The sequence below is a fragment of the Dendrobium catenatum genome, unplaced genomic scaffold, assembly GCF_001605985.2.
Source record: "Dendrobium catenatum unplaced genomic scaffold, ASM160598v2 fragScaff_scaffold_1557, whole genome shotgun sequence".
Taxonomy (NCBI): domain Eukaryota; kingdom Viridiplantae; phylum Streptophyta; class Magnoliopsida; order Asparagales; family Orchidaceae; genus Dendrobium; species Dendrobium catenatum.
The window spans coordinates 1,196,321-1,210,752 of NW_021320019.1; the positions used below are offsets into that span (position 1 = coordinate 1,196,321).

At 30.3% G+C, this 14,432-nt stretch overlaps 1 protein-coding gene across 5 annotated transcripts; it reads right to left on the reverse strand.

Moving 5' to 3' along the window:
• Positions 1–2,509: 2,509 nt before the first annotated feature.
• On the reverse strand, positions 2,510–11,763 carry LOC110114038 (nudix hydrolase 12, mitochondrial). 5 transcript variants are annotated; one of them, XM_028700570.1, is made up of 8 exons: positions 11,488–11,763; positions 11,302–11,394; positions 10,040–10,154; positions 9,862–9,945; positions 8,455–8,604; positions 8,301–8,372; positions 7,396–7,516; positions 2,510–2,579 (listed from the first exon to the last, which is right to left on the reverse strand). In XM_028700570.1, the coding sequence occupies exons 1-8, from the start codon at positions 11,499–11,501 to the stop codon at positions 2,551–2,553; spliced, it is 678 nt and encodes a 225-aa protein (XP_028556403.1). In that variant the 5' UTR covers positions 11,502–11,763; the 3' UTR covers positions 2,510–2,550. The 5 variants fall into 5 exon arrangements, with proteins under 5 accessions (XP_028556403.1, XP_028556405.1, XP_028556404.1 ...); XM_028700572.1 differs by lacking the exon at positions 2,510–2,579 and adding an exon at positions 7,255–7,280; XM_028700571.1 differs by lacking the exon at positions 2,510–2,579 and adding an exon at positions 7,255–7,283.
• Between the last annotated feature and the right edge of the window lie 2,669 nt (positions 11,764–14,432).

Genomic DNA, 14,432 nt, shown 5'->3' on the forward strand with positions numbered 1-14,432 from the left:
CAGAATCTAAATAAAATGAATACTAAATTGCATATGTCAAATATAGCTACTTTTAGCTATTATTTTAACCGGTTCTAATTGCAACAGTTAAAATCATCATTATAGATAACATATAGCAGCGATTTTTTTCAAACCGCTGCTAGCTAATGCTATTTTTACCGTCTCTTTTTCATAGTGTGGGAATTTCATTTATGGTTTCAAGAGCTAATGAAAAATTAAGAGCATTAGGTAACCTTCATTTTTTATTTATTTATTTTTTAGTTCTTTATAACAGAGCAGGAATGCATATCATGTTCTAGTAGCATGCATAAGTATTTAAATATTTAATTTTAGTTTTATGATTGCAATTCCATGTGCTCCCAATTTAGAACAATTCTATCATAAGCTCCACAAGTCATTACCTTTTTAAAGCCTTGGCTCCTTTAATCTGATGTCATGGAGAGATTTTATAAGTCTTTTTCAAAATAAATGGCAGCAAAGGGCCATGGAATATATTGAATATGTCAGAAAACATGTTGGCTTGCATGTGGTGTTGAAGATTAAGGGATCATTTTAGAAGAATTTTTTTTTTTCATATAGCTATTATTATTTTATTTTAATTAAAATATTTTTGTTTTTTGTATAATCAAGCTAAAATGATATTTTCAACAGTCGCAGTATAATATAACATCAAATGAGTGAATTTGCATAAAATTTATGGGTGTTCTACATGATCAAATTATATTATATTATATTTTATATTGATCTCAATTTTTGAAATAGTTTCAACTATTTACCAACATAAGGGACAAAAATATCTTAGCAAAATCTGCTCAAGGTTCAGCCTTGTCTAATGCTAATCTTTAATGATTAAAAGTTGTATAGTTCAGGTCACAAGGTTTGATATTTCTAAGCACTGTATACTTTGGATTGATTCCTCTTCTTGCATCATCATCAAATTAATCATTTGTTAAGTGGATTTTAATAAAGCATTATAAAGAAGTTTGGTTTAATTGTTAATTTATTGAAAAATGCACTTTTAATTAAGAGCTCCGAGATAGATATAACTATTTGAATTAAATACTACTTGCTAAAAATATTCACAATAACTTTTGTAAGGATTAAATTTAGCTTATTCACCAAATATCAATTAATTAATTGAGCCTATAAATTACTAATTTTATATGTACTCACACAACTGATGATTACATATTGTTATTGTTTTTTATAACAAAGGGCTTTCGCAGCACTTTATATTGGCTTTCGCAATGGTTTTAATGACACAAAAATCTTGCAATGATTCAAAAATCGCTACACGACCGCTGTAATTAGTATTTGTTGCAAGGGATTTTCGTAGCAGTTTTGCAACCGGCGGGTAGATATTGAAGTGTTTTTTTTTTTTTTTACTCAAATGAAAATTGTATTATACGTCTTCTCTTTAACTTTTCATTCTCTTCTCTCTACCTTTTTCTCTTCTTTCATTTCTAGAATCAATTAGATATTATGCCTAGTTGTCATTTGATAATCTCATACCAATTATTATTGCTTATATTTACCTTCAATGAATTTGAGATTAACTAAGTGAAGAAAAAAGATCCCAGAGTAATTGAACTATGAATCAATAGACTTTGTTTGGTCTTTATATTTTTCAAGTTTAAATTGAGACCAAATCATCATCGCTTGTATTAAGTTATGGTGTGTCACATGTGAGTGATGTCCTAAAATTTTTTTTCATTTTCCTACCACAGCTAAGATGAATTACCATTCTTCGCTTGAGTATGCCATAGGCATATATTTCATATTTTTCACAAATTGGTTTAATCATGATATATTGTCACTAATGAGTAACATTTTCATAAATTCTTATATATTTCTCACCATAAGTTAGTTAGATTGTGATGTGTTGAGCAAAACTTTTACTTGGAATTTATCAGCTCAAATTACATAATTTAGATTATATATACCTAATAATAGATCATCCATATATATATATATATACATTTGATTATTTCTTATAAGAGATAAAATCTTCTATTTGTGGATAGCTATTAAAGTCAAAGCCTATCGAAATAGAATCTAGGTTGAAGTTTGAATAAGGTTCAAACTATGATCACAATGTTCAACCTAAGGTTGGACTAACCCCAATAATCTCCATCATAGTGAGCTCCCATTGCGGTGAGATCCCATTAATGCTTCGCCCCAATAAGTTCTTCTTCTCCTGCATGTGTCGCTGCATTGATTGATGCTTGGCTCCAATAAGCTCCTATCATGAATTTCTTCTTCACATGATATTGTTCTAGTTGATGTTTACTCCAGCAAGCTCCCTCATGAATTGCTCCTCCTTCACACTATTGGCCTAGTCTAAGTCTTGTCCCAACAAACTATCATCAATGCCTAGCCCCTTGTTCTCCTTTTCTCCTTGACAAGGTTCCATAAAGCTCCCATCATAAATACCACCTTGCTCATCGCTCGTCTCATCCATGCCTAGTAGCAGTGAACAATTGCCATATTCCTCCTCCACATTTTGATATTCTCAATGTTTGGCCACAATGAGCTAGTTCCTCTTCACCTTTACACATTGATCCTATAGATGCATGCCCCTAATGATTTGAAGCAATGTTTGAACCAGTTTGAGCAATGTTCAAAAAAATATTAGAATGAGTAGACTTTAACAAACAATCCATAGTTACAAGAGGTTACCCTTTATTTAAGATAATATCATCAAATATAAACTTTCTAACATATTTCTGTCAAAGAAAATATAAGAAATCTATTTTGTCAAATTAAGAGTATTATAAGACCAAAAATTAAATTGTTCAATATTTTAGGTTGAATAGCATAAACTCAACTCAATATTACCTAATAGGATAGTAACAACCCAACAGTTATTAATTCTCAAGTTGATAATCAATGTTAAGCATTCATTATTTATTCAATTTAACTCATTATGATGTATATGCATTAAAAACAAAGAGCGAGAGAGGAGCCTTATACGAAGTAGACATACAAAAAGATTGTACTCGCTCAAAAGAATATTGATTTTAATAAATCAACTCTTCATTATATAATAATAAATAAAATAAATAGTTAGAATCAATTTCCATTCCCAAGCTCTAGCAATTTTTTAAAAAATGGGTACACTTTTGTCATTAGACCTTGAGGCATGACATATATAACCTTCCTTCAGTCATTATTTCTGACCATAATGTAGGCCTTTTTTAACTTTTGAATACTTTATGAAAATTATTTTACACCAAATTGAAATTCAATTCTTCTTTTCATCCTTAAATTGAGGAATAAACTAAAGGAGTAAAGCAAACCTTTGAAAACCCACTTGATGGCTAATTATAGGAAAAGGTTTAAAAAATTTTTTTGTATTTGCCTATATCTCAATTTGCATAGAATAGAATTATCTCTAGAACAAACAAAACTTTAGATTTTGAAATAATTTATGGCCAAAATGCTATATAATTTATTGATGTAACATACCTCCTATCTCAAGAAATCATTGATTTTATATTCATATTTATAAAGAACTTTCAAAGCCTACATAATGGCATAAGACAATATATTACTTTAAGTAATGATAAATATATTTTTAAAGAAAATCATGAATGATCAACAAAAGATTTTAAAAATAGCGACTATATTTTGACTTGCTTTTTTTTTTTTTAGTATCACTAAATAAGTAAATTTAAGAAATTATGTGTATGGGCTTATGACCCCTTTAAAATTATTAGCAAAAATATATCAAATGATGATCACAATGATTTATGTATTGATTAGCTAATTCATCATATCATTAATATTAAAGATATTTTATCAAATGAAAAAGTTAGTAAAACTCCACTCATTCATTACAGAAAATAATTTCTCACTTGCAGAATCACCATTTTAGGAAATCAATTGTATTATAACTTAGGAACACCCATTATATAACCATTAAGCATCACTTTTTAATTTGTGGAAAGGATAAATAATATATTAATGACATATGATTTACCCGTATTAATTTAGAGACTATAACCCCATAATTTAATCATTTATAAAATGTTCTTAGATATTAATTTTTTTCTTTGATTCTCTCTTTCACCCCTGCCTATTGTTTTCTTTAATTAAGGGGATCAATTAGATATTATGCCATTTGGTCATTTGATCATCTTATACCATATTTGATTGCTCATATATATTTACCTAATTCGAAGAAATTTGAATCAACTTAATAAAAAAAAGGATCCCTAGTTATTGTACAATATAGTTATGGCCTTTGCTTGGCTATTATATTCTTCAAACATAAAGAGATCAAATCATCTTTGCTCGTGTTAAGTTATGGTGTATCACATGTGAGTGATGTCCTAAAAAATTCTTTCATTTTACTACCACGGCTAAGGTGAGCATCACTTAAGTATGCCATAGACATCTATTTCCTATATTTCACAACTTGGTTGAATCATGATTTGTATTCACCATAGTTTAGTTAGATTGCTGTGTTTTGCCTATTGAGTAGTGCTTTTACACAAAAAGATTAAAATAATTTTTTTCGCTAATTTTCTCTTAAATTTTACAATTAATTTTTGACCTAAAATCAACATTTAATTTCATTATGATTTAAATTTAGCAATCACTTTTATTTTATGACTAGAAAAATATTTTTCAAAAATTGCTAGAGCTTGAGACTGGCAATTGATTCTAATTATTTATTATATTTATTATTATAAAATGAAAAGTTGAATTATTAAAAACAAGATTCTTTTGAGTAAGTAGAACCTTTTTGTATGTCTACTTTGTAGAAGACTGCTCTCTCTCTCTCTCTTGCATACTTCATAATAAGTCAAACTGAATAAATAATGAACGCTTAACATTGATTATCAACTTGAGAATTAATAGCTTTTGGTTTGTGACTTATCTTATGAAAAAATTTGAGACGAGTTTATGCTATTCAACATAAAATTTTGAGAAATTTAATTTCTGGTCTTGTAATACTCTTAATTGGACATATATATTTCTTATATTTTCTTTTAGAAAAATATGTTAGAAACTTTATATTATTATATATATATCAACAATGTGTGAAGGAGTAGGAGCATTTCATGAGGAAACTTGCTGAAGTAAACATTAATTTCATCGACATCATGTGAAGGACAAGGAATTCAAGACAGGAGCTCATTGGAGCCAAGTATCAATCAGCCTAGTGACGTGCACAAGAGAGAAAGTTTATTGTGGCAAAGCATAACTCGGAACTAGTCACAATGGTAGCTCACTATGATAAGAGATTGATGAGATTACTTTAAACTTAGCTTCAAACTTTGTGATCCTAATTTGTGTGATATCCCTAATCCAAAAGGCTGTACACCCACCACCATAGGAGAAAGCTCTGATTCCTCTTTGGCATAATGGTCTCTTGATTTTATTCCATTAGTGTAACTTTCTAATAGGTCACCATCTTAAGAGTGCTCCTATATGAGCTCGCTTAACGTTGAGGTTTCCAATAAAACTCCAACTGTTACACAAGAAGACACCTCAATGTTTAAGAGTTTAGTTTTATTTCTCTAAGGGGTTTCACAATCTCCTCGACTTATATAATTGACGTTCTTAACAATTTCCTTAGCTCAAAATCATCCACTATGCAGATAAGATTATAAATATGGAGTTTCTATCTACCAGCTGGTGTATTGCTCTGATACCGTTTAAAACAATCGAAACTTTCAACCATCGAGATAGTATTTGCTTTGACATAGTGGCCACATGATTTTATTCCATTAGTGTAAATTCAAAGTAGCACACTTAACTTTGGATTTTACAATGAAACTGCAACTGTTACTCCAAAAGGCGGCTCGGTATTTTGAGAGTTTAGTTTTATTTTCTCAAGGGGCTTCAAAATTTGAAACTTGTTCATGGTTCAAACCGAGATTATAATTTGGCTCAAATCAATCTCAGTGGACTTCGATTTCAATAATTATCCACAAATAGAAAATTTTATCACTATTAGAAAAAATATTATCTAAAGTGAACTTTCATATATATTTCTTTGAATCAATAGATGATACATTATGAGATGCATAAAATCTAGATTATGTAATATGAGGTGATCAATTTTGAGTTAAATAAATTCCAAAAAAAAATTGTATATTAAAAGCTGATGACTAAGCATAATTATCAATAAGAACAGAACTAATTTTTTTCATCATATTACTTAATTATTTGAATAAGACCGGCCATGGGAAAGTCATGACCTTCAAAAGTGTCAGAAAATTAAAACTTAGATGTCTCATGTCATATAAAGCAATTGATGTGATGAGAAAGGAGGGCCCCAAGAGATTTAAGTGGTGCAGGTTTATATGCCGACATGGCTTTCTTCATCAGGATAAGGCTTCAACTAAGCCTTGGTTTACAAAATCTTGTCAAAGTTTTATTATCTATTAATTATTCAGTTGAGGTTCGCCATCAAAATTTATGCATAAGATAATGGACAATAAGATATTGGTTCAGTAATTCCCAAAACATAACTAAGCAAAATGACTAGTTTTGATTATAATCTTGAAAGATTTGAAGATTGTTTGATCCCTCAAATAATATCATGAAAATTTTAACTATATTTTAAGTACTTGATTTGAGTTAATTTAGACTCAAATCAGAATACTTTTGATGTTGTTGAACTAATCTCGTTAAAAAATTCATTTTGACTATATAATTAGGTGAATCGGAGTTCATATGGTCTTAAATGAAATTCCATCAAATAAATTTTTTGATGACGTATTAATTTTTATCATAAATTCTTACCCATGGTATTCACAGTAAGCAATAGATGGGAATCAAGGTATTTTTAGGGTTGGATTGATAGTTTTGTAACAGTTCAAATTCTTAACAATCGAGATATTGTCTACTTTGACTTAGGAGCATCACAATTTTGTCTTGTTAGTATAACTTCTCAGTAGATCACCCATCTCAGAATTGATTCGAGATTAGCATGCTTAACTACTGAGCTTCTTAAAAAAATTTCAACCATTACACCAAAAAATACCTCGATGTTTAAGAGTTTAACTTTCTTAACTGAAGGGGTTTAACAAGTTCATCCTTAAATATATGATTATCCATTATCATTATGGTTAAACGATGAGAAGAAATAGGATTAAAAACCCTCTGACTTTCATAGGACTAACAAGATCCTCTCTTGATTTGCTCTTTAATGTTAGAATCATGGTTGCAGTTGATTCCTATGATAATGATAATATCTTTGCTGGCCAAAATCTCTTTAGGGACTTTGCATAAGGAATAAATTCTTTTATCTCACTAACCATAGGCTTCTTAAGAGAGAAGGGGGTAAGAAAATATTCATTGTTATATAAACATAAACTTAATGAAAACAAGTAAAAATAAAAAGTAAGATTAAAAATAAATTCATTAAACAGTTCATACCTCCGGTCATTATTATTTTTTTTACCACCGTTATATTTATTCCGTATTTTGACATTCCTTCTCTTAGAACCCTCGAACATGATGATGTATGTATGTGTGAAAAAAATGAGAAATGTTGAGCCTAGCAATCAAAACAAAATTTTATATTAGCTTGCCCATCAGGAACCACTAAATCAATATCAAAATTTATAATTAACATTCCAATAATCATCAACTTCAATTCAATTCCAAATTATCTTTAAATTCAGGCTTCATTTAGGATAGTTTTCTTACTGTTTAAAGCAACTTTTTAATATAAAAATTAAAATTTTTGTACTAGAAAACTGCTTTAAGAGGCAATAAAAAAGCCGTCCCAAACAAAATCTTAAACTTAATTTTAATCACAATTCATATCTTTGGAATAAAAACCCATATAACTAACATGTGACTTCGCATAGAAGTTAATAAAAACCCGTGAAAAAGAACTGTATCAGTACCAATAACCAACAATAATAACAATATGGAAAAAAGCCTTACAATATTTTAATGGCTGATGAAATATAATTTTACCAGGATTTAATGAGAAATGGAAATTAGCCCAAAATGATGTTTTATCACAAAACCCGTTTATAAATAGGCGAGGAACATTACATTCATTTGAGATATATACGCAACAATTACATATGATGCAAAACACACTTAGCACAGAGTAAAGACAGCAATTAGACTAATTAGAATGCCATTAGCAAACAGGAGACAAAGGAATGGCTGTGAATTACAATCCACATTGTTTACATGAAGCCAGTGAGAAGAAATCATCAGCAAAAACTGTCGATAGCTTGCTCGGTCGTTGTGGTTTTAACAAAATAGTAGTTTGATGGCTCTACTAAGTTATCATTAGAAAATATAATCCGGTCAGAAAGAACCTTAATACAAGCAGCAAGAGCTTCACGCATCCAATCATATCTACAAAGCTTCCACGCTTCACTTACGCAAACCTGTAGATGCATTGCATTGTAATTACAGAATATTTATATGAAAAGAAATCAATAACATCATAAAATATGGCTTGAGACTAACCCATCTCCTCTCATGGTTGCCCTGCTCTGGCCAATATTGAAGCTCCTCAGTCACCTCTAATGCAAACATGTAGCCTTTACAAGTTCCCTCCAAACTGCAACTATTTTGTCTGCTCTTGCTTCTAAATTTCCACTCACCTAATATAGATTCCTGTTTGTTGTAGAATGGTCTTTAGGAGTGAATATGACAGAACATGCCAATTAACTAAAGAGTGCCAAAGCTGATGAATAACTAATGATTTAATGAAATTGATGTCAAGTAATTTAATTTGCCAATGCCCAATGAAAACAACCACATTATATAGATTTCATAGCAAACTATTTCATTAAGAGCATTTTAAAAATGTAATCATATTTCTAGTTGCGTTATATTTTTTCTTTTATAAAGAGGAGGGCATTATTATCTTACGTTTGAATCAGAGGATTTATGATAGAAATTCTCTACAATCGAATCAGGGTGAAATCTGCAACCTTAGAAAGAGGATGTAGTTTATCAATTGAATGAAGTTTTATAAAATTCTTGTGTATTCTGTGCTTTAGATCCTATTCTTTTTATTTTTTGCTATTTTTCGCTCTATGTATTTGATAAGACTTCTCCTATTTCCCCACAAAATAAGAACTTCTCTTCTAACACATTTATTTGAGCTGGACTATTTATAACTTCAAAACAAGAACATAGAGCAAGTAGACTCAATTAATGATTCCAAAACAAACAGTTCAAAGATCATGGCAGAAAATTAATGTATCATCATGGAAGAAAAAGAAAAGGTGCGATAAAGACAACAGTTCAAAGATCAAGAGCAAGAATCTAATACCAAATTATTGTATGCAGATAGAGTGGATAATTTCATAAAAAAAAAAAACTGAAATGTTCCTAAATTTTCCTTAGAAAGGATTTCGTCTGAAGTCACACTTTCAATTGTTTGAAGCAATATTAAGAATTGTGAGAGGAGAAATCCTTAAACCCATAGAATCTTGTAAATGGTAGGATTTAACAAATTCTGAATTTAATCAATCATAGGGATGAAATAGGATTAATCACAATAACAAGATTTAAAATCCCTTAAGTTTTGTTAGTTAGTATTTTAACTAAATTATCCTTAAATCCTAACTAAAATAGGATGCCAAACTACCCCTAGGTAACATAGATAAAAAAACAATAAATAAAACAGTGGTCAAACATTGTACTAGTCATCAATTTGAGCTTTCAAACATGATATAAGAGTGCAACTAAGCTTTCATTTGTGACAGTTCTACTGTTGTTTTGTAAAATAATTTTCTAGTATAAAAATTTTCAATTCAAAAAATATTGTACAAGAAAGTTGTTTTAGAAAGCAATAAGAAAGTTGTCCCAAATGAAACCTAAAATCAATGGACTAGAATAGCAAATAAATTAAGATAAGATTACGTTAATAATTCCCCTAACACCTGCTTCCTCCAAAGCTTCACGACAAGCTGCTTCACCAAGGGTCTCATCATTTTCCCATCCGCCCTGAAACAAAAAATAATGAAATTCCATAACTACAAGAAAGAAGATAAGAATTGACCAAATCCGAGAACAAAATGAAATTTATGTAGATAACCACCTTTGGGAATATGAGATCATGACGATTAGGAGAAGAAATCATGAGAACTTCCAATCTACTAAGTAAACCATCCCTAACTTTATCTTGAACTAGCTTTAGCCGGTAAGGAATGCATCTGTTGCAGCACAATAAAATACACCCAAAATAATCAGGTAAATAAAAGCATATTTTGTACCATTTTAATTACTTTGATGGAAGTTTACTTTTGATACAATTAACGGATCTAATAAATTATATTTAACATCAATTTCACATAGTATTCTATTTTATAGAATCAAATGAAGTCAACTAAAAAAATAAATAAATAATGATAGTATCAGGAAATCTTGGTATATTGAAATCCGAATATACAACTGTTTTGAACAAAACACAATAGAAAAACAAAACAGGTGGAGTTTACTTATAAAATGCTTATTGCAGAGTTTGAATTGAAAGATTGTGAAGAAAGGAAATTAGAATGTATCAAAACAATTTGGCATTATATGATAATGTTCTTGAGTTTGCTTCTGAATCTATTGATTTCTGATTTCATCCTCTTTTGTCATTTCCTTTAGGGGCTGTTTGATACTCTATTTTAAGAAGTATTTAATCAAGATTTAGCTAAATCCTCCGAAAAATAATTTTGGAAGCTTTGAAAATCCAACTATTTTGGTAAATTTCTTTTCAAACCTATTATTAATTAAATTCAGAATTTGTTAAATTTCAACCTTCATGGAATTTAAAGATTTCTTCTCTCACAAATCTTAAATTCTGAAAATAAGTCCTTAAATAGGTTGCCAGTATTTAACTAGATTAACAGTTGTCCTGCCAAATAATTTTTTATTTTAAATCCTCTTAAGACTTCCTAGTCTGAATTAGCAGGACTACGTAAACCTTAATAGCAGCCAAATCCCATCATCTAACAAGAGCAGATGTTTGATAGGAATGTTAGGATCTGACAAATCCTAAATTTAGCGTATAGTAGGGTTAAAACATGAGATACCTAAACAGACTGATTCAAAGTCCCAGAATACTGTTTGGTAGCATTTAAGCTAAATCATGCTTGAATACTATCTAAAATAAGATACCAAAAAACTGTTTCAAAATTCTTCTCTAACATAACTTAAATTCAAAACAAATAGTAAAGCAGTTTATCAGATTTACTGAAATATAACAGTTCTCATGCCAAACAGTTATAAGTTTTTAATCCTTTCAAGATTTACAAAATCCTACTTGCAGATAAACCGATTAACATTACAGAACGAAAAAAGATATAGTAATACCCAGCAACTAGCCGATAATTTTCATCAAAGCGCTGGCGGTTGCGCCCAGTACGAGCAAAGAAGACTTCAGGTGCGACTTCACCCATGGATTTCCTAATTTAAAAAAAAATTAAGAAGTAAATCAGAACCTGGACAACTGAACCGACATCAAATTAAAGAAAATTGACAGAAAATAAAGAAATGAACCTTAAATTTAACATAAATCACCTTCAATCGTCCCAATCTTAATCTCAAACACAGACTTTCACAACCTTTCAGATCTAGAGCAGAAAGAAGCAGCACCAGGTAAAAGAACTCCGAGGTACAAATTGAAGAAGAAAAGAACGAGAGCGAGAGAGAGGGCAAAGCTGTGGGCAAGATGAAGACGGTGAAAATCTTCTAGAGCCAAGAGATAAACTTGTGAGACCAGCACTGCCTCTGCAGCTCTCTTCCCGCCGAATTTATGCTTCGCGGGTCAACACAACCCATTTAACTTCCATTTGATAAAAATATAAATTAACGAAATCCTACAGTGATATTAAGAATTACGATAATTGAGATCAATAAAAATTACGCTAATTGAGTCTAAACTATTAATTAATTAATTAATATAATAAGTTTAGTAACAATTTTATTAACGCTCCTTAATTTATCTGGTCTATTTTGGCAATTTTAATTAATCTCAATCAGGGTCGATCCAACTTTTTGTAGGGTGGCCAAAATTTTAATTACTTAAATGATAATAAAAATAAAATAATAATAATAATTTTTTTATAAAAAAATTTAACCAACATAATGCTATCAAATTTAAAAGAGAAAATTTTTATCATTTATCTTTAAATTTAATATTGATTTTAAAAATAATATAAATTAGAGTATAATCATATACGTTATGCTTAAGCTAGACCCTAACATAGAAAAATAATAATAATAAATGAGCTTAATGTTATCTAACCTAAGAAAAAAAGGGATAATCAAACTATCAAGTATGAATAATATTTAATGGAATTAAGAATTGCTCCCTCACAAATCATAAATCAATAAAAATAATTGAAAAAATAGCCATCTTTCGGACTTCAATGCAATAAAAAATAAGATTTATTTGAATCGAAATTATATACTTCAGGGTTAAATGGATTTCAATGAAATGCAATAAAAAATATTAGAAAAATAGAGAGCAAAAAAGAAAATATATATTTTCTCTTATTTTTTGGAACTCTTTTTAAACCCAACTTTTTTTTTTTTTTTTTGATGAAATGCAACTTGCATTAATAAGAAAATAACAGCCTAAATACAAGCTATTTAAAGCAAACCTAAAGAATCACATTCCTCCTTCAAGCAAAACAAGAATGAAGGAGGAATATCTTCAAAGCTAATATCTTCTCAAACAAACGAGCTCTTTAAAGCCAAATTAGCACATACATCCGCTAATTTGTTATAATCTCTATTAGTAAAAGAAAACAAAACTTGGTTGAAATCAAGAAGGAAAGACAAGTTATCCTCAATGCATTTACTAACCTTCCAAGTCTTCAAAGCCGATTGAAGAAGTTTTATAATGTTAAAATTATCTCCTTCAATTATGATTCCTTGAGCATCAAACATCCAATCACGGATGATATTTTTCAAATGAAGAATCGCCATCAATTCAATTTGAGCAATGTCCCAGTGCATAATATTTACTCCAAAAGCAATAAGAAATCTTCCTTTCTCATCTCTTGCCACACCGCCAAATCCAGCCACATTATTTGATAAGATAGAAGCATCTACATTTAATTTAATCCAACCGGTTGGAGGAGGATACCAAGAGCAAGATAGCTTTCGCTGGTTAGTATCCCAGTTTTCCGGTACATGATTAATAAAGTTGCTAACTGTAGCTGTAGAGACCACATTTGCTGCCAAAGAAATGGTTGAGTCTTCAATGCCATCATGAATCAATTTACATCTACTTTTCCACACAAGCCAAGTAGTCGTACAATACATATTAGCAATGAGAGAATTATTTCCTACAAGCTTCTTTAAACCTTCAAAACAATCGTGTAAGTTGTTAAAGATCAGAATATTGAAGCCCTAGTTATTGAGTAAAGAAATCACTTCATGAAGCTTTGAGCAGTTCCTTGCAATATGCCATTCGTTCTCATCTTCTTTACATCCCCTCGGGCAACCTGAGAAGTTACTCACTTTCCTTCTAACTAGAAAATCATTAGAAGGGATGGCATCATTATATAGCCTCCACCAAAAGAGCTCAATCTTCGGTCTTAATTTTAATTTTTTTCATCCAATTCCATATAACACCATCACCATTTTTATCAGATAATGCTTGAAATGCCAAAGCAGCAATTGACTTTCTTGAAAATTTAGAATTGAGCTCAATGAGATTGTATCCTCTTACGGCCTGAATTGGAATTTGAGTAATAAGTTTCATGAGATGCTCCCCAAATGCTAATTGAATGCGATCAATATTCCACTTTCCATCTATAATGAAATAACATAGATTGAATTCACTTGGTTCTAAACAGTTGACAAACGTCGACCACCTTGCTATACTTTTATCCATAATCCAGGTATCAAACATCCAATTGATCGAATTGCCATTAGAAACATCCCACCTAACAATGTTTCTAAGAAAATGAGCTCCCGTTGTGATGATTTTCCATGTCGATGAGCAATCTCTTTTCATTGGAGTCATCCAGACGTCTTCACCATATTTAGCTCTTAAAATTTGGTTCAGCAAGGTAGAAGGCTTTGTGCAGAAATTCCATGCCAGTTTGGCCCGTAGAGGACCAATCCTTGATACAGCTGAGAATAATCCTCTACCGCCTTCTTCCTTAGTCTTTCATAGCCTTTCCCAAGAAGCATAATGAATACCTATATTTCCATCTTTCTTTTTCCACAAAAAGCTTCTACACATTTTATCAAACTCTTTAAAATACTTAAAGGAACAAGAGAAATTGAAGTTAAGAACATAGGAAGAGAGAGGAATGCTGATTTGATGAGCACCATCTTGCATTCCAAAGAGATGAATTTTTGTCCCCAAATATTTAATCTATTAGCTGCCACTTCCATAAGTTTAGAGAAATCCGAAGAAACCACTCTCCTCAAGGTCATCTTTACACCAAGGTAATTCAACTCCTTAACCACATTAAATTTAAGAA

What these genes read in the sequence shown, in the direction of transcription:
- LOC110114038 (XM_020846786.2), bottom strand. An exon ending in GCAACCATGAGAGGAGATGG is followed by an intron (nt 8,373 to 8,454) that starts GTTAGTCTCAAG and finishes ATGCATCTACAG; the next exon opens with GTTTGCGTAAGTGAAGCGTG. An exon ending in CTCTTGCTGCTTGTATTAAG is followed by an intron (nt 7,517 to 8,300) that starts GTTCTTTCTGAC and finishes TTTGATTGCTAG; the next exon opens with GCTCAACATTTCTCATTTTT.